Genomic DNA, 19,839 nt, shown 5'->3' with positions numbered 1-19,839 from the left:
AATTGTGCATCCTTCCCTTAGGGATTGCTACCACCAACCCCCCCCCCACCTCTTCACAAAGGTCTTCGTGATTGTGGCTGCCAACATGTGCCAACAGGGCCATACCCTTTTTCCTTACCTGGACAACTGGCTTCTCGTAGCACCTTCTCGCTTCCACCTCCTTACCACCATATTGATTCTATGCACCCTCCTCCACAATTTGGATATTGCATCAACAAGGAAAAGTTGATCCTTGTCCCTACCCGCACGCTTACTTTTATAGGGGCACAGCTGGACTCTGTTGCGACCCATGCCTTTCTTCCCAAGGACTGCTTCGTCACCCTCATTTCCCTTATTGTGATGCTCTGACTCCGTCTGCACATACACATCCGTCAGTGACTCTCCCTTCTGGGCCACATGGCGGCTTGCACTGCTATTACACCATGTGCCTGCCTCTATATGCATTTCCTTCAACATTGGCTCCGTACTGTCTAAGATTCGCAGTCAGACTGACTAAACGAATTGCTCGTCCTCCCCCCTTCTGTTAGCTTCCCCTGGCTGGTGGTGCAACCCATCCACAGTCCTAGCAGGCTACTGTTTACACCCCCCACACCCACCACCACCCTTATCACAGATGCTACATTGGTGGGCTGGGCCGCCCATCTTGGCGACTGCACAGCACTGGGCCTTTGGTCACCACGAAAAGCGCAGATGCCCATCAACATCATAGAATATCAGGGTTGGAAGGGACCTCAGGAGGTCATCTAGTCCAACCCCCTGCTCAAAGCAGGACCAATCCCTAATTTTTGCCCCAGATCCCTAAATGGCACCCTCAAGGATTGAACTCACAACCCTGGGTTTAGCAGGCCAATGCTCAAACCACTGAGCTATCCCTCCCCCACGAGAGCTCCAAGCAGTCCGCCTTGCCTGTCAAGCCTTTCTACCCTGCTTCTGCTCCCCCCGCGTTCAAATACTGTCAGACAACATGACAGCAATCATATACATCAACAGGCAGGCGAGACACTGGCCAGCAGAGGGCACTCAGAGGCTGGAAAAGAGCTAATTCCCAGTCGACCAGCAGGAGGAGCCATGCCGGTGAGTCTTCTCTCTGCTACAGGCACGCTGTGCTAGAATCTCCTCGCAACACCAATAAATTGCAAGGGTTCCACTGTTCTACTCCTAAAGGGGTGTGGGGCTGGGCCGGGCTCTGGGGTGATGCCCTTCTCATTCCCTGGACTTCGGATCTTCTCTACGCCTTCCCGCCTGCTCCCATTCTCCCCCAGGTCTTAAACAAGGTACACTGGGACTGGGCAATGGTAATCCTTGTAGCTCTCTCCTGACTTCGCCAATAGTGGTACAGCAACCTTCTCCGCCTCTCTGCTCACCCCGCAATCCTGAATCTCCTGATGCAAGTCTGCAGACAACTGCAAACCCCAATCCATGTTCTCCTCACCTTACAGCCTGGTATTTGGTTGGGGATCACGTGTAGACCAGGCCTACTCTGTGCCCGTCCGTAACATCCTCACTAAGAGCAGGCTCCAAACCACTCACATCTGTTTCATTGCTAAGTGGCATTGCTTCACTGCCTGGGCATGCCACCACCACAGCCCAGCAGAGTTTGTCTCCATTTCTACTCTCCTGGACTACCTCCTCCATCTCCGCCAATTGTGCCTAGCACACTCCTCTGTCCGTGTTCACCTAGCTGTACTCAGTGCCTTCCTCCCACCCATGGATAGCTTCTCCATCTTTACTCACCCAACAAATTCCTGCTTCCTCTGGGGCTTCCTCAATGTTTTTCCCCTGTACAATAGCCCGCCCCACCTTGGGAGCTCAATTTCGTCCTCTTGACCCTCACCAAATCCCATTTCAAACTCCTTACCACCTGCTCCCTCACCCACTGCTCCATGAAGGTCATCATCTTGATGGCAATCACCTCTGCATGCCATGTCAGTGAACTGACAACCATTATGATGGACCCCCACCCCTATTCACCATCTTCCGTAAGGACAAAGTCTCCTTATGTCTACACCCCATGTTTCTGCTCATTGTGGCTTCCTCTTTCCACCTCAACCAAAGTATACGCCTCCCAGTCTTCTACTCCAAATCCCACGCCTTGCCCATGGAACGCTGCTGCCACTCCCTTGATGTTTGTCGGATGCTAACCTTTTAAATCCATCACACCCGTGCCTTCCGCCCAACCCCCTCGGTCTCTGTCGCCATCGTGGAGTGTCGCCGCAGCTCTGCCCTCTCTTTGCAACGTCTCTCCAAGTGGATGTCTCGCTGCATGGAGACCAGTAATGACCTATCGGGCACTCTGCTCCTACTAGGAATCATGGTCCACTCCACATGGGCTGACACTGCCATGTCCGCCTTCCTCGTGGACATTCCATGGCAAGGCATATGTCAAGCTGCCACTTGGTCCTCCATCCACACTTTTTCCACTCATTATGCCATTGCTCCCTCCACAACGATGGATGCTGCAGTCAGTCACGATGTCATACAGACTTGGTCTTTCTTATAGTCCTCACATCCCCCTCTTTCCTGACCACTGCTCACTACTCTTCTGCCTTTGGAATCCACATAGGGACCAGCACTTGAAGTGAAGACTACTTTGCTGTAACTGGAGGTTCTTCAAGAAGTGTGGTCCCTATCTGGATTCCAATCCCACCCTCCTTCCCCTCTGTACCGGGCTCCTCTGTTGCTGGGTAAGAGGGAAGTGGATCAGCGTCGACCCGCGCAGCTTCTTAAAGCCTCGGCCGCACCTCTGTGCCTGACGCATGACACGTGTGGGTGAATCGATAGTACTATGAACAGGTCTGGCTCTGGTGCATGGCACGCATGCGCACCTCTGTTTGGAATCCAGATAGAGACCACATATCTCGAAGAAGCTCCAGTTACAGTAAATAACTTCCTCTTTTTTATACATCTTCCTTAAATTGATATGTGTGTATATATTTAGTTACATTCTTATATGCTTATTTTCGCCTCAGGGGATATTAGTAAATTTGGTTAACTTTCGTGGGAGTTATATATGCACACTTAGAAGACCTAGACCCACTTAAGCAAACCAGAAGAAGATGAAGCACACAGCCTGTGTTTACTGAGGCAGGACAAGTTTGCTGACTGCAGAGTTATCTTAATAAACCTTTGGTGCTTTTAACTATGGCTAACATAGAAGAGATTTAGACCTTCGCAGTGCCAACAAATCTTTTTAGACTTCAGTCCTCTTCATAATTTTGAGAGAGAACCTGCATGCCTGTAACTCAGAAGAAACATTTAGCACTTTTTGGACCACGTCTCATTCCAATTTGGTCAAAACCCTGGTCTAATTGAGTTTCTGAAACTGGATTTTTCATGAGGGTGACTAAGGCTGGTTGCTTGTCCTGGGAGACATTATGAAGTTCAGGCTCACATTATTTTGTGCAAAATAACTTTTATTTTGTAATAAAAATTATTTCAAATAGCTTTGTAATAATTAATAGTTTAAACTACTTAAAGAAACAGGTTAATCTCCAATATGCTAATCCAGAACCAAACTGATAAAACTTCATAGCGGAATCTTGCTCATAGTGGGCTAACTGATTTACTAACACCATGATTTATGGTGCATAGTATTTGTCATGACAGATGTGGTTATGACACAAACACAGCCATAGATCTGACTATCTAGGGCCCTTAACAAACCAGTTAAGGGTTGGTGATTTCAGTCTTAGAGCTAAATTCTTCAAGCAGATCCACTGCAAAGATAAGATGCTTAAATGGAGAATTATTTTAGCTTCAGTATGTAAATGGAGATCCTCTGGGCCATTCCTTGCCCCAACTAGGGATCTGCAGTGGTGCTGTATGTCCTAGGCATGTAAGTCTAGCACATTATTGATTTATATTCTACTGTCTGAAGCTCAGCATAAATAAAAACTAATTCAGGTGAAATAGGTGACCAAGCTGTAGGGAAACAATGGCTGCAATCACTTCCCTGTTATGTTCTGTTACCATTTTTATTAGGAACTGTTTTTTTTTAGTATTAGACGCATTATATAAACCTCTTATAATTGTTTTTAAAAATGAAATATAATTCAGCACACCAAACAGCAGTGTGCAACATTAGGCCATTGGGGCACTTCTTGGGTTGTTGAAGTTTTCAGCAATTAGCCTTGTTTTTTGCCTGCTCCTCAGGTGTGCACCCACAACCTACATATACATATCTAATGTTACTATATTGGCAGTTTGGGGCAGATCTAATTCTATTTACATACATTTCGTGTGCTTAAAACTGGACCTATTTTGCTGAAATTTCAAAAGAAAATATATATCCTCTCAGCATGATAATCCAATATATTAATGAATGTGTATTTGGCATAATCTTTTGAAATATCAGACTTCTAGAATGAACAAAGTGAATACTATTTTATTTTATACTTGAGAGCAATATTGTACGTAAAGTATTATTATATATAAATATTTATAATATTCACACTCCAAATTGTGTTCATGAGAGGGGTACATACAAAGGTGGACTTCACCCAAATCTGCCCAATACTTTCAATTGAAAGTGAATTTGTCAGTGAAGCGCATGCACCCTTGACAATAACTTTAAATACTGTCAGTGATTTTAATTTACAAAATCATATTCCAGTTATTTCTTTTTTCCTCCCTTTAGATCTGTAGTAGTTTCACTTCGTCTTCTTCCAAAGTTATTTGGTACCTTTCAGCAATTTGGGAGCAGTTATGATACACATTGGATAACAATGTAAGTAAAAGTACCTTCTCTCACCTACACCCCCCAAAAAAAGGAAAGTGATGATTGCCAAAGGGCTGTTGATAGGATAAAGAGCCTTTCACATCTAGATAACACATTCAAATCTGGTCCAAGTCTCAGACTGATTATTACTCAAAGTATTACCATCTGGTGGCCTATATGAAATGAGTTTGATGTCTTTAGTTCCTGATGAAAAGTCGAGGCTGTGTAGCGCTGTTCTGCCTTGGGGGAAAATCAGGTTCAGTTTTTGGTCCCTGAACTGGCAGAAGTTTTGAGTGCTGCAGAGGAAGCACACCTGGGTTTTTTTGAAGGGTAGTGCATTATGTCACTCATCAGCAACTCCTGTAGCCATTTAGACCTTTATTCAGCAAAGTACATAAACACATACTAACTTTTAAGCATGTGAGTAGTCCCATTGAAGATCTTAAAATTGGTCTATAAATATTTGGCTAAAATATAGTTTGTCATTGGAACTGCTATTGATGTTCTTAAAGTTAGACACTTAAATACTTTGCTGAATCAGAGCCTTAAAGAGCAGTGTTGATGGGCTCTGAAGGAAGTTCCATCTGTTAGTCCTAGGCCAGAAAATGATGGCCACACTATGGAGCCTTAAGGGTGAGAAGACAGAGCAGAGAAACATTGTGGAGACTTTTCAAGATTCTATAAGTGATGAGGCACACCTCCAGGCATATGGAAAGTGCATTGTTAGCTTTGTTAATTTGCATATGAATTTTCCTACAATATATTTCTCACTTAAGCAAAATATTTTTTCCCTTTAAATTGCACAGGTGGGCAGAAAAAGAACTTAATATGATGAAACTCTTTTTTGATAATTTGATACACTACATTCAAGCAGTGAGGGAAGGACGACATAAACATGCATTGTAAGTATAGTGTATGCATCTGATTTTGTGAGTATTGAATATAATTATATAATTTTAAACTAATTTTTCTGTTCTTGTCCTTATGGTAATTTCTTCTGAGACAATTCTCTTTTTATTATAATAATTAATAACTCTTGTTGGGGAAAAGTAGGTGCAAGAAAGATGAGCAGTAGGAAGACTTGCTGCAACCGTATTATGTCTTCAGCCAGATATTTATAGACTGATTTTAATAAGATCATCCTTTGTGTCTCATATTAGCATGTTACATATCTGCCTTTAATTTTAAAAACACGTTAATCTTTTTAATTCTTTCTAAGAGTGATCCTTATTAATCATTATTGCTTTGAATGTTTACATTTACTGATATAAGGTAAAGATTTCTTTACAGAAATTGATCAAAGGCATCTAAATTAGTTTATTTAAAAACCTTTAAGGTGTTTCTACTAATTTTCCTTCTGCTATAAAATCTCATTAAGACAGTACAGTTAGCTTCAAGTGCTAAAACTTTAGTGCCCATTTTCTAACCTGGGTGCCTAACATTAGGTACCTACGTCTATTTTTAAACCCAGTTTAAACCCAGTTTAAACCCAGTTGCCTAATTTATAGCAGTGCTGAGCACTTGCAACTCACAAGTTCTGCATCTATGAAAATCAGGTCACTTTTATTTATGTATCTATATATTGATATAGGTGCCTAACTTTAGGCATCCACATTTGAAAAGTTTAGCTTTCAATTAGGGTCTAATTTTCAGCTTCACAAAAACCTTCATCTGCACATGCAAATCCCATAGTTAGAGATCTGTGCGATTAGTTACAATTTTAAAGGCTGGTTTGAAGCTGACTGAAAATTTAGCTTTTTATCTGAAATAGTTCATTGTTGAAAATTAGGTCATATATTGTTCCATTCTTCTAATTTACGTTCATTAAACCTGCATCTCATAATAGGTGGGGAATATAGTTTAAATTTCTAGGCAGCACTTGCAAAGATTGCTGAAAGAAGAGTAATTCATCTTTATGCAATGATTGGAAGCTCAGACATTTCTGAGCATTTTGCAGGTGTATTAGAAACTTAGTGAAGGCGCCATTCTGCATGGTGCTGAGCAGATACAGCTCCTACTAAAGGTGCATAAAGTACACACAAAACTCACCTATTGCCCCCCTGTTCTCTTTTTCCTATTATTTTGTATTGTTTTACAATCTGTATGAGTGGGGTTTACATTACTTTTTGAACTTAGTTTGAAGTTTTGAAAGTAGTTTTAAAAAATTAATGAGAAATTATGTTCTTATGTTTGCTCAAGTTTGTGTGTGTAGGGATGGAGAAGGATTGATATAAGTAATTAAACATTTGCAAATGAATTAAAAATATGTTTTATTTAAAAAAAAATATTCACATGTAGGTACAGCCACAGTGCAGAAGTTCAAGTGCGTCTTCAGTTTTTGACATGTGTTTTTTCAACTCTTGGATCACCAGATCATTTCAGTAAGTTTTTTTAATATTACCTGATAATTAATATCCCTTGAATTTTACAATTAAACACATCTATATTTTAACAATCTGATTATTTTTTGAATTAATATGACCATATTTTTTTTAAAATCACAATATCAAAGGTTAATCTAAAACGCTGTACTTTAAGCGGAGGACAGTCTTGTAGGTAAAGCACAGAACTGGAGATCAGAACTTTTGGATTCTATTCCCAGCTTCGCTTGGTCATGTCATTTAACTTCACTGAGCGTCAGTTTTCTTACAAATGGGCAGGGCCGACCCTAGACATTGTGGTGCCCTATGCAGCCCCCCTGTGGCGGTGTGTGTGTCCTCAGGTCTCCGCAGGGGGGCAAAGGGGGGCTGCGCCAAAGGTCTGTGGGGGGCAGGAGCTGGCTTGGGGGGCAGGGGGAAATCGCCCCCCAGCACGAGCCGAGTGGGTTGGGGCCAGGTCACTCCATATCCTGCTGCCCAGTGATTACAGGATGGAAAGTGCAATATGAGTGCAAAAATGTTTTTTATTTTTGTGTGTTAATAATGTAGCTTACAAATGGTTTTCTGGAATAATGTCTTGTGTGCTAAATAATGGTAATATTTGGGGACAATTAAATAATATTTTAGAATGAAAATGATCAGTATACAAATTTAATTCCTGTAATGACATTAGTTTATTGAGTTAGAACAACAATCAGTGAACACTGATTCTAATGAAGTTATGGCACTTAAACTAAAGTATACATGACTGGATTAAGTATGAAGGACAAACATGCTGCTCATGTATCCATTCAGAGGAAAAGCAGGCCTGGGGGGAATTTATTTAGCAGCAAAGTTCGATTTTCAATAGAAGATTGAGATCAAGGAGCACTTCACAGAATACTTGCACACTATTACAGTATAGCAAAACCAAGAAGTTAACGTGGCAGCTGGAAACAGATGCATACAAAGAGAATCTGGAATATGAGATTGAAGTGTTGGCACTACTTCCCTGAAGAAAATTAATACAATCACAATAATTAATTAAATAAACTTCCACTTCCGTGTGATAACATAAGGAAAGGCTGGAGAATAATCATTCGGTCTAATTAATTGTATTGCATAATTTTGTTGGAACTTGCTGATGAGCACATTAGAAGCACCTGGTCAGACGTGAACAAGGTGTTTCAGCAGCAAGAAAGAGAGGAAGGGGGAGATACTAATTATTGGCCTTCTCTTTCTAACAGCACCAAAGAAAATGCAACTCCATACACAACAGCAAATGAAAATGAACAGTAAGAACATGCTACAGCTTCCAAATAGTGAATAAGCCTAGAAATTCCTGTAGTAATTTCTTTTCTAGTATGAACAGTCAAGATTAAGCATTAAAAATACTCCAGATATCCCACTTGGCTGTCCAGTACTCTGTTTATCGTGTTTGGATGAGGCAGTCTCTGATGGATGATAAGATCTGCTGCATAGCATAACTAATCCTTCAGGCTTCTGCAGGTTTAGTAGTACACTCTCCTAAAGTTAACTTTGTTTTAATTTAAACTAATTTGATTTTTTTAAATGTAAAATCTACTGCTACCAACATAGAGGGTCTGTATCATCCCCAGGCCTAATACCAGTTTACAGGGGTGAAGAAAATATGAGGACTCTAGGTGGTTCTGCAGTTGCTTTGCCACAAAGATTAGAGTTAGAGATAAGATAGTAGTTAGTGAGACTGTCAGTAACAAGCGATACTTAGTCAACCACTCATTTTTGTCCAGTCATGCTTTTAGTAGCCATGTGGTTCCAGCTAACAGTGTGTAGGCTGCAGCTTTCCAAGTACCTCCAGAATCTGCATCATCAAAAGTAACCAAAATTCAAGACGATATTACGATTATTGCCACCTGCTGGTATGGCTGTGCTGCCATAATCTCTTTGATTTTGTCGATGCAGTACAATAGATAGAAAATTCCTAAAATAGAGAAAATATTAATTGTGAGTGAGTTCTTGTGGATAAATAGACTGTTCACTTTTAGAATTGTTGTGCTGATCAAGACTTCATTGGTACCATGATGTAAGAAAAGAAAGGTTACTTAGCTGTCAGTATGGCACAGAACCTCACAATTTCTCTGTGCCTCAGTTGGTCGTACTCCAAGTTCAGTTTCCACCAATGGCACGCTAGACTCTTTCCCCTTATAGTTCATCTGTTATAGGTTGTCTCTGAATCAAGGTGACCTCAGAATGGCACAAATAGAGGGGTATTTAGGAGCCATAATATCAATAGTCAAGGGCAAAAAATTAGTATAATGTCCTACAGTGCCATTGATAAAATAGTCCACAGTGTTCTCCCTTGAAGAAATCTGCAGCCTAACCAGGAACACCAGTTTCTGAGTGCAAACCAATGAAGTCCAGTGCTTTGATGAGAGCTAAGTGGCTTATTGATCTCCCCTTGAAGGAAGTAACAATCAAATCGTGATATATAATTCTTAACCACTAGCTCCATTTCCAAGTCAAAAATGAAGTCCAGAATGTGTCTAAACACATGTATAAAGTGAGAAACCTCCTACGGTTCGATAGGAATGAAATCCTGGGTGTGTTTGTATGGATATTCACATCATCAAGGACAAAAAGCCATGGCAACTACTCAGTTCCACGCTGCACAAAAATGCCAGAGAGAGAGATGCTTGTCCGTTGATTGCTACGTATGGGAGATAAAAGGTGGTTCTGCTGCTAGACATATTTTTAAAACTTATCATCCTGACAAAGGGTTTTATGCCTTTTCTACCTCTTGTCCTGTTTTAGATAGAATATGCAAATTTATATGACATTATAAAGAAGCATTTACAACATTTTATTTCTAGGGTTGAGTTTAGAACAAGTCGACATTTTATGGCATTGTTTAGTAGAAGATTCTGAGTGCTATGATGATGCATTACACTGGTTCTTAAATCAAGTACGAAGTAAAGATCAGCATGCTATGGGAATGGAAACCTACAAGCATCTTTTCTTAGAAAAGGTATATGAAAACAGTTTTTAATTGAACTTCATTCGAGTTTAAATTTTTTTTTCTGTATCAAAGTGATTTTAATATATTTAAAGTTACTTCTGTGGGAAATCCTGCCCTTTCTGCAGCAATGGTAGGTGCCAGGTGCAATGGAACTATTCTTCTGCATTGTGAGGTGGAGGGGAATCCTATTCAGGTGTCCATCCCATCCCGGTGTCCATCCCATCCCCTCTGCCTGTCTTAGATTTCTAGTCGGCAGTGTCTCTCTGTGCATATCGATGGAGTCGGGTTTCGGGACAGACCAGAGCCAAGCTGCGGGAAGAGGAGGTTTGCCAGTATATGGATCTACTGTTCTTGCCTTCTGTGGAGTGGAGGCACAGGAGCAGCAGAAAGCTTAGGACTTTAGTAGTGGCTGCAAATTGACTGTTACTGCTCCACTGACTTTGAGGGAAGATACCTGTTGTCTGCCACCCTTCTTTCTGACACACCCACTCCCTTTGCTAAAACCGTGACTATTCTGGTTTATCACATGGAGCAGGATTACTAATTGCATAGTAATCAGCCATTGAAAACCTTTTTTGCTAGTGACTTTCTGTCCCTTTTCTTCCTTGGTATACAGCATGGATTGTGTATCCCTCTTTATTTAAGCAGGGGGTGGGAGAAGGGGGAGAATGTCATTTCCCTTTTCTTAACCCCCCAATTTAATCTATTTTTACATTAGACTTCTCACTCCCTCTCTCTTCAGTTTGTAAAGTAGGAAGTATGTTTTCTTAGGTAATCAAATTGATAACTAAAGATTTCGTGTCCAGGATGGAGCGTTTAATTTGAACCATGTTACTTCAATCCAGTAAAATAAAATTATATTCCCCTGATGATATACTTGGAAATTACAAATACAAGGCTGAAAAGTAGAATTTTTCCCTTCTTTTGATACATAGAATTCTTTAGCCACACTTCTATGTGCAAATCAGAATGTACTCCAACAAGTCCTGCACTTTAGCAAATTGTTTCATTCATCTTCAGCAAAACTTACAATATATATCAATTAGTTTTATGTGGTAATGGTCATACTGTAATGGAACTTACAGTAGGCCATGTATTATCTTTTTTTCTATGTACTCTGCTAATTATATAAAGTAAGACTGTTACATCTTGGTATGCAATTCCATTGTCCATAGGTACCCTAGTTGTTTTTAAACCCTGAAGAGTCAGGTATGTTAGCAAATTATCCTGTTGATGACAACAGTTTAAGTGCTAATGTTACAGTGCTGAAAATGTTGTCCAGTCTAAACAGTTTCCAGCACCAATTCAAGGGGGGTCCATTGGGGAGGATTGTCATCATTGGTGGCTTTGTCTGTACAAAGAGATTCACATCTTTTGCTAAAACAAAACTTTACTGACCTTATAATTTTAAAGTCTGTTTTGTGGTGGTAGTGAAGTTATTGTGTGTTTTGAGAGAATAAGTGCCCTGAAATCATTGTCATCTGTATCATTGTCAATTTTCTTTTCATACTAAGGCATGTTTATTTTATTTAGATGCCACAGCTAAAACCTGAAACTATTAGTATGACTGGTCTGAACCTGTTTCAACATTTATGCAACTTGGCCCGATTGGCTACCAGTGCATATGATGGTGGCTCAAATTCAGAGGTAAGTACGGACATCATGCTACAATTTCCCTTCTTCCCTAAAATTAAGTTAATTCTCTGTACGTTTTTAGCTATATCTTAATATCCTTATTTAGTGAGAGGTATTGATCATGAAGTGGCATTAAATCACAATGCTGTATTGGAGGCAATGCAGAAGTCCACTCTAGTGAGAGCTTTAATAACTATAGGTCTCAAAGTTTTTAGATGCATGGGGGACTGTGAGTGATGCCCCACTTCTTAATGCTTGCATTCCTCTTCTTCATCTGTTGTGGAGAGGAATGGACTATGATTGTGACTCCTCTCTATGCCCCCTGGCAAGGACTGCAGTTATGTGGGTTGTTTTCTAATTTCTCTGGGTAGGGGATTGATGAGAGGCCACAAAGAAAATGCAGGCTGCTTCTGTCCACCCCCTACTGCCCGTGCATGTCTACAGGGTTTTCTCACTCTGGCCATAAATGAAATGTGTTAAATAATAATTTGTTTAGGTAGGTAAATCAGAATAGGTCTTTGTGATGTTTACCTTTAGTAATAATAAATGATAATCTTCACAGACTTAACAACATATTCATTTTGATTAGAAATATGTCGTGATATAATCTATTTTATATTCATATAATATGCTGTAGATGATAGAACATCTCTCCCTGATAGATTCTTAAGGTGTTCTTACACCATAAAGCACCTCAGAAACGTAACCATATTTGAAGTGGACGTTAGCAACCAGTTGATACACTGATGAACAGTATCCTGTGGGGAGGGCCTGTGTGGATATGAATGTGAAAATTTTTATTGAGTTCACTGATGCAAACCTCTGTTCTTGCAACAAGTGCCATGAGATCTTTAATGTTCATGTGTGCCAGACAGGACCTCTGTTTTTAAGGTCTCCTCTGAAAGTATTTCCATTTATGAAAGATGAAAATTTAGCGTCCTGAATTTCACAAATACGCTTTCTCTCTACGATTTAAAAAAAAAAAAAAGCTGGGGGGTGGGGAAGGGGGGATTTTAATGCTGATAATACAAATAGCTTGTGGCTATTCTGCAGTGGAAGATACTTTTAAATAATAAATAACTTACAGTGCATACAAACAGTAACAAATCAGAGACAAAATAAAATAAGTCATTCATCACAATTACATCATTAAAGGTTCTGTCATGCCTATTAGGCACAGTTCTGGGTTGGGATGGTGTAAAACTATCTACTGGATGGGGCGATCCCAGTGGAAATAAGCCTTCTGGAAACAAAATTTCTCCTGGAGATGTCTGGGATGTGACAACTCCATACCATTCCAGCATGAAACTGCCACACAGGAATGATAAAGTCCATAACGATATAATTGTAGCAGCTGGTAGAATTCCTCCATGCCTGCTACCTTTTCACTGGGTGTAGCATGCTAGTCCTGGCATACTGGTCTTGCCTTGCAGACTAATGCAGAAGGAGAACAGGATCGTGTTCCTTTTGGGTGGTGGTTGCCCACCAGAACACTAACAGAGACCAGTCGCTGCACTATGAAGTCAGGAAATGTGATTTATGACAAGGCTTGTGTGTGGGGTGCAAAGAGAGTGAGGAGTTTTTTTGAGTACTTTTTCCTCTCCCCCCCACCTTTCTCTGCACATATGTAAGAGTCTGTCAGAATCTGGCCCAAAATGTTTATATGAAACACTTGTCATAAATATTAAAAGCTACTAAACATGTTGGAAACTGTTTAAAAAAAAAAAAGAAGAGGAGAAATTGTTGAGCTTGCTTATGAAACACATTTTTAATCATTGGTGGTATTTCACTTTCGGTTACTGTACTTTACATTGTCTTTTATGTACAGTGTTGCACATATTAAGACCAAAAGTGGTACTGTTCTTATGAAGTATCCAGGCTGAATTTCTCATAGTGAAAGTTGTGTTTTGTGCTGCTGATGTAGTAAATAATAGAACTAGTTCAGGAACTATTTAAATAAAACAAGAAAGATGCAAATATTTATTATGATATAAATTATATAAATATTTCACTTGCATTGATGAAGCCCATCTAATTTTGGCAATCTATATATAGTGTATTAGAAACATAATTATTTATAATAATTTTTAGTTCTTTGAATGTGTCAATTTGGATTCCACTGTAGTACGCATGTGCCTCAAGCATGTGAGATTGGAGTCTTTTTAATAGCAGTGGCTGCTGGGCCTGCGCGTGCTGCCTCATGCTCACATGTGAGGGCATAAAAGGCAGAGTGGCCATGACCATCTGATAGTTCCCTTTTGCTGCCCCTGGCAGTGAGAGAGAGCTCCGTGGTGTGTATTCTGCTACTGTCTTTAGTGTTTGCTACTCTTCATTTTCAAAACCATCTTGTGAAGAATTTGTTCCCCTTTTTTCAAAACCCCAAACCATGACCTGGTTCAACAAACCCCCTGTACAGTGGGGTCAGGTGTGTAATACTAACTGCCATGCATCGTGACGGACTCTAATGGTATGTCTACATTGCAATGTAAGCCCAGGGTTATTGGGACTCGAGTCAGCTCACCCTGGGTTAGTGAACCCAGGGCTTGAGCATCTTCACAGATTGTTAACCCTATGTTAAGAATTTTCTAACCTGAGCTCGAACCTGGGGTTCTGGAGTCCACACTGCATCATGCAGGCCCAAGTGAAACCAACCGTATCCCAGACTCCCTCCCGAAATGTGGCCAGTCCAGCGCTTTGACGATGGTGCTCTATAGGAAAACTTGACTGTCCACCATGCATGTTTCAGGAAATTTTGCTCTGTAGGATGTGTTGGCAGGCTATTCAGTCATTTTGGTCTGTGCACTCCCAGCTACCATACCCAGCAATGTGGAGGACGGTGTCTTTTGAAGAACTTCTCCTGCTTGAGCTTTCACTCCTGTGTCTGGAAACAGGCAGAGCTTCCATCAGGTGCTGGTGGACGTTTTGATCGCGTCTTGTAACCTCACCAAAGGCACCTGTCAGAGCCTATGATGGAGCACAAGGAAGAGGCGGAGGAGACAGACACGGCAGACCCAAACTGGCTGATGCTGCTTATGATACTTCCCACAGCCACTGATGCGTGCTATGAGGTCCAGTGCTTCTGGAGCACAGTCACAAACACAGACTGGTGGGACCACATCATCTTGCAGAGCTGAGATGACCAGCAGTTGATCCAGAACTTTCACATGAAGAAAGCTACATTTCTGGAGCTTTGTGAGCAGCTTACCCGGACCCTCCACTGTGAAGACCTCATGCATGAGGATGATGTTCCTGCTTCGTTGGTTGCTGTAACCCTATAGAACCTGGCCTCTCCAGACTGCTACATGTCCATTGCCAACCAAGTTGATGATGGAAAGTTGACTGTGGGTAAAATGGTGGCTGAGGTTTTTGAGGCAATTAGGTGTATGGTTTACTCCGCAGTAGCGGATATAACTGATATTCCTGAAGTAACTGCTGGCTTTGAGAGAATGAGGTTTCCAAACTGCACCAGGGCCATCGGTGAAATTCATGTGCCCATAGTTTGCCCTCCTCAAAGAGCACATGAGTACATAAACCACAAAGGGTACTACTTCATTGTTATGCAGGCCTTATGGACCACAGAGGTTGACATATTAATAACAATGTGGGTTGTACTGGGAAAGTTCACAATGCCAGGGTTTTTTTTTCCCCCCCATTCTGGAGTCTATATTTGTGACAGACTGGGACACTATTCCCACCAAATGATGGTGTCATAAATGGAGTCCGTGTCCCCATGGTTTTCTGGGGTACCCTGAGTACCCCTTTTTTCCTTGGTATATGAAACTGTACTCTGATTTCAGAGACCCTGGCAAAAGAAGTTAATTACACTTTCAGTGGTATAGAATGGTAGCTTTATGAATGTGCTTTTTGAGGCAGGGATATGGGGCTCATAGGTTTTGGGGAGTTACAGTGGTTGGGGAGGGGTGGGGGTTGACTGCATGGCAATCGACTTATGAATGACGTGACCACTTATCAAATGTAGCGTGGTGGGAGGTCTGGCATTGATTCACAGTTTGGATTGATGTAAGGAAGTGACTGAAGAATGGATTGATGTAAACAAATGTATTAAGGAATAGTGTTTGCATACTAATTCCTAATTGTCCCTGATCATATGTTTCCCTTTCTTATTTTAAATACACATTGTATGATGTGATGTAGTGATAATATACACTTCTTTGATAAAATAAAAAGCTTTATTTATAAACATGTATTAGAAAAGTACAACAATAACCCATTGCCCGGCATGCCATCTGCCATTACCACTCCAAAACACCAGGAACAACAGAACCTTCAAAAAATCCCCAAAAACCCCAAACCAAAACCACCAACAAAGTGCATGAACAAAAGCAAACAGTGAAACCATGTACATGACAGAAAACCCCTACCATTGCATGACCTCTGTTTTCCTTTCCCTTTCTTCCCTATTTGCTGTGCTCTTGCTGTCAAAGGGGGGGGGGTGGAGGCATCTAAAGAGGATGGGGTAAATATGGAGGGCTACATGGGGCAAAGTTGCTCTGTCCAGCTGATCTTGTTGTCCCGATTGCATGGGCCACACCCAGCCACAGAGTTTTCCAAGATGCTTAGGGATACTGCACAGTTGACTCTTGCAGCCATTAGTGATATGAGTCATTCAAACAGTTCTTTCTGCTGAGCTCTGCCCTCTTCCCTTGCTTCGCAGTTCCTGGAACAGGAATGGTGGCGAAGTGCCTGCTCCCGTGCTGAAACCCTGTCCTCAAGCTGTGCATCCAGCCTGAACCTTTCCTTTTGCCTCTCACTATGCCTTTCCTCTAGCCATGTCTCTCTGTCTCTTTGGTACTGGACTGCTTGTTGACCCTCTCCAGAGCTTCAGCCATAAGTTCATCATGGAAATGCTTCCTCTTGGAATGGTCCATGAAGGTATGTTGGTCCAGACTTCTACTGCATGTGGGCAAGCTGTGGAGATACTGCAGCCACTAGAGGTCATGGGGCCTGGAACAGGACAAGACCCAAAGGGTAGTTGTCTCAAATAGGTCAGTGCAGGAGCACAGAAAAGTTACTTTTGAAAACTGAACTTCAGTATATTATGAGAGGGATGCTTCATACCAGAGAAGCTCCCTGGACACAGCCTGGTTCACCTCAGCGAAAGAAGTGCTGAGACAATTGTAAGTTAAAAATTCAGATCTGTTTTTTGTTTTCTAAAAATTGAAGAACTACGTGGGTTTGGGGTGTGTGCCATCAGTGGCCATGCTACAAAAGTTTTTTCTATTTCAGGCCTTCTGCATTTTGGAGGACATAATAGTTCTTGTGGTGCCCAATTGTCAGAGAGGGAGATGTTATTTTAAGCTGCTGGTGGGAAACCTCCCATGTATGTAGCTGAAGTATTCAAACATATAATGACTGAACAACGCATCTCTGAGTGGAGTGGGCTGGTCAACAGCTGGGATGGCCTTAGAAAATACCCCCGTCCCTGATCTGATTACCTATCTGGAGTTCCTGCTTTAGGAAAAGTTTGCAGCTATCAGCACCTGGGACTGTGTCTTTCTCGTCGTCCCTCCTCTCCCCTGTCACATTTCTGGACAGAATTTCAAACCCCGGTTGAATTTGGCATAAACGATGTTGTCACCTATGGACTGCATGGACTACCTTTAACTGAAATTGACTAGATTTGTAAATGGAAAACATTTCCACCTCCCCCCCCTGCAGTTCGCTGGTTCCAGGCGGCTCATTACACCGTTGAGTGGTTATAGAGTGGTGTACTTACAGACATGGCAATGTAAGGTTATTTTTAAAAAACAGGCATGCCCTGGCAAAAATCTGTACCTTCTTAAATAAAAATTCACTTTCAGTGCATTTTTACTGTTTGCATTTATTTCCTGGTTGCCATTTAGAACTCCAGTGGGAGGGAGGAGGGAGAAGGGGAGGGGGAGATACTGGTGGCGTAGAATCCTCTGTTAGCTGATATGAGCTGCTAGCTGGGGCTTCTAATAACTTTTGCATTGGTTCATAGAATGGAAGTTCCTCCCATTGCTGTATTAATAAACATTAAAATGGAGCCAGAAACTTACTGCACTCAAGGGTGGCTTCTGTCCCTTCCGTGTCTGCTGCAGGCTGCGCAGCGGGCTGTTCTTTGGGGGGTATCAAACAGCTCCTCTGAGTGAGGCCTCAGGATGTTCTGTTGCTGCTCTTGCCCCAGAGCCTTTTCTGGAATCGGTTTCAGCAACACAGTCACTTCTCTGTTCTCACTTGATGCCTGCCACTCGCACCTGTCAGTCCCCATGCTGGATTCTGGGGCTAACAGGTCACCATCCTGGCTGACCAGGTCATTGGTCACCACCAGGGCTCTGGCTTTGGCGCAGTGCTGAGCATCCAGTCAAACTCATCATAAAATGAGCATGATGTTGGTGAGTTACCTGTGGTTCTGGTCCCTGGTTTTCCTTTACTCAGTCTTGAGCTGCTTACTCTGCTCCCTGTGCTGGTCACAAGGTGGGAAATTTGCAACACTGCTAACCTCTTTGCTATTTGCTGGTATACATGGTCTGCTTCTTTCCGTGAAGTGGAGATTCTTGGGCTAGAGAGGACAAAGGAAATTGACTCATGGGATTGTGGAATATTTTTGGTGGATTTCCAGGACTCAAGTTGAGGGGTGGGAGGGGAGGGCTGCGTCAACACTGCAAAACAATAGGGCTCGAACCCTAGGTCCCAGCTTGACTCGGACTCAAACCCTTCAGCCCTGCAGGATCCTAGGACCCTAGGTTTGAGCCCAAGACTGAGAGATTTGTGTGTAGATGGAGAGGGGGTTTGGGCTGAAGCCTGAGTCTGAGCCCAGGCTTACATTGCAGTGTAGATAGACCCTAAGATATCTGGATTCAAACCCTGCTCTTCATGTGACGGTCTTATCCTACTTACAGATGGCCACATAATTGCTGTGGGGAAAGCCAAATCCCAGATGTATGTTCAGTTTGCCACTCCTTTTCCTCCAGAAACGAAGTCCATAGACCTTCATTTCAGACTGCGTCTACTAGAGCAGTCTATGCTGATTTGGAGGAAACTGAAACTACCAAACCACCCTTGGCTAGTGTCCCCTCGAGAAGGCAGCCCACACTGTGGTCCAGTAGCGGAAAAAGGCAGCAAAGAAAGCACCGAGATCCACTGGCACGAGCAGCCTTGACACCAGTCCAGTATTGTCAGACCTGGACAATTCCCCCAACACCAGAGACAGTCATTGAGAGGCAGGGCCAGACAGAGCATAGGCAGAAATAAAGCTCCAAACATCACATGGGTCTGTCTTAGCAGGAGGTTCGTAAACACCAGTCTTCCAGAGACACAACCTCAAAGCCCTCTGTGGCTTCAAGGACTAGAAAGACAAGCTCTGCTGGCAGAACACACAGAAGGAATGTCCTGATACTGATCTTGACGCCAACATCTATACCTTCCAGCTCTAGCGCCAAGGATTGAACCCATCACTGCCACAACATATATACTGGAGGGGGTGTATCCCCACCTGAGACATCCTCAGCATAGAGACTATTGTTGGCACTGGCTCCCCTAGGACCAAGATCATGTCGTACTCTATCACCTCTGTTCAAGGAAATATGCTCCTTGTGATCATTGGCCATTTGTTCTCACCAGCATCGAGCAGGGAGCCATCTCCCCTGTGTTTGGGAGAGGATCCAACAGAAAATACTGAGGGCTCCCTGTTCAGTGCTCCACCACAAATGAAACACAAGTGGCAGTGGACTGGCCAAACTCAACCCAGCCAGTACCCGTACAACATGCTGCCCTGCCCATACTGGGGATTACCTTTACTCCTGTCTCAAAGCAGATTCCCCCTCCCACTTTTTACTAAAAAGTTCTAGCAGAATCATGAACCAGACCTTCCATGCTGGAGCCAGATTTCAGTCTCTTTGAACAGGTTGAGATGGCACTGGCGGTGCTTCAGCAGTTGTCATCACTGGTTGAGGCAATAACGACAGCTACAATACTGCCACCAGACTATTTCAAAAGTGTTCCAGGACCTCCTGGAACAGATTGACCCAGATTGAAGAGATTCTGGATCCCAAGACCTTGGTGATTCCAGGTAATATTCTGTAAGCTCTTTGACATCCTGAAATTAACTCCAACTGGGATTGCCCTCCCCATTAGTGGGGGCTGTGCTC

The 19,839-nt window shown here is 42.3% G+C and overlaps 1 protein-coding gene across 12 annotated transcripts in view; it reads left to right on the top strand.

Annotated features, from left to right (window-relative positions):
* The window catches only part of USP34 (ubiquitin specific peptidase 34), a 266,198-nt gene that overhangs the window by 91,454 nt on the left and 154,905 nt on the right, over nucleotides 1–19,839 (top strand). For 10 of the 12 annotated variants that reach the window (XM_073339379.1, XM_073339385.1, XM_073339384.1 and 7 more), the window contains 6 exons: nucleotides 4,637–4,726; nucleotides 5,524–5,619; nucleotides 7,016–7,098; nucleotides 8,322–8,369; nucleotides 9,927–10,081; nucleotides 11,606–11,719. In XM_073339379.1, the coding sequence (XP_073195480.1) occupies nucleotides 4,637–4,726; nucleotides 5,524–5,619; nucleotides 7,016–7,098; nucleotides 8,322–8,369; nucleotides 9,927–10,081; nucleotides 11,606–11,719 (586 nt within the window). The remainder of the gene's footprint in view (nucleotides 1–4,636; nucleotides 4,727–5,523; nucleotides 5,620–7,015; nucleotides 7,099–8,321; nucleotides 8,370–9,926; nucleotides 10,082–11,605; nucleotides 11,720–19,839) is intronic. The other 2 variants (XM_073339383.1, XM_073339380.1) reach the window with 1 other exon arrangement.

The sequence above is a fragment of the Lepidochelys kempii genome, chromosome 3, assembly GCF_965140265.1.
Source record: "Lepidochelys kempii isolate rLepKem1 chromosome 3, rLepKem1.hap2, whole genome shotgun sequence".
Taxonomy (NCBI): domain Eukaryota; kingdom Metazoa; phylum Chordata; order Testudines; family Cheloniidae; genus Lepidochelys; species Lepidochelys kempii.
This window is presented reverse-complemented; position numbering and strand designations above follow the sequence as displayed.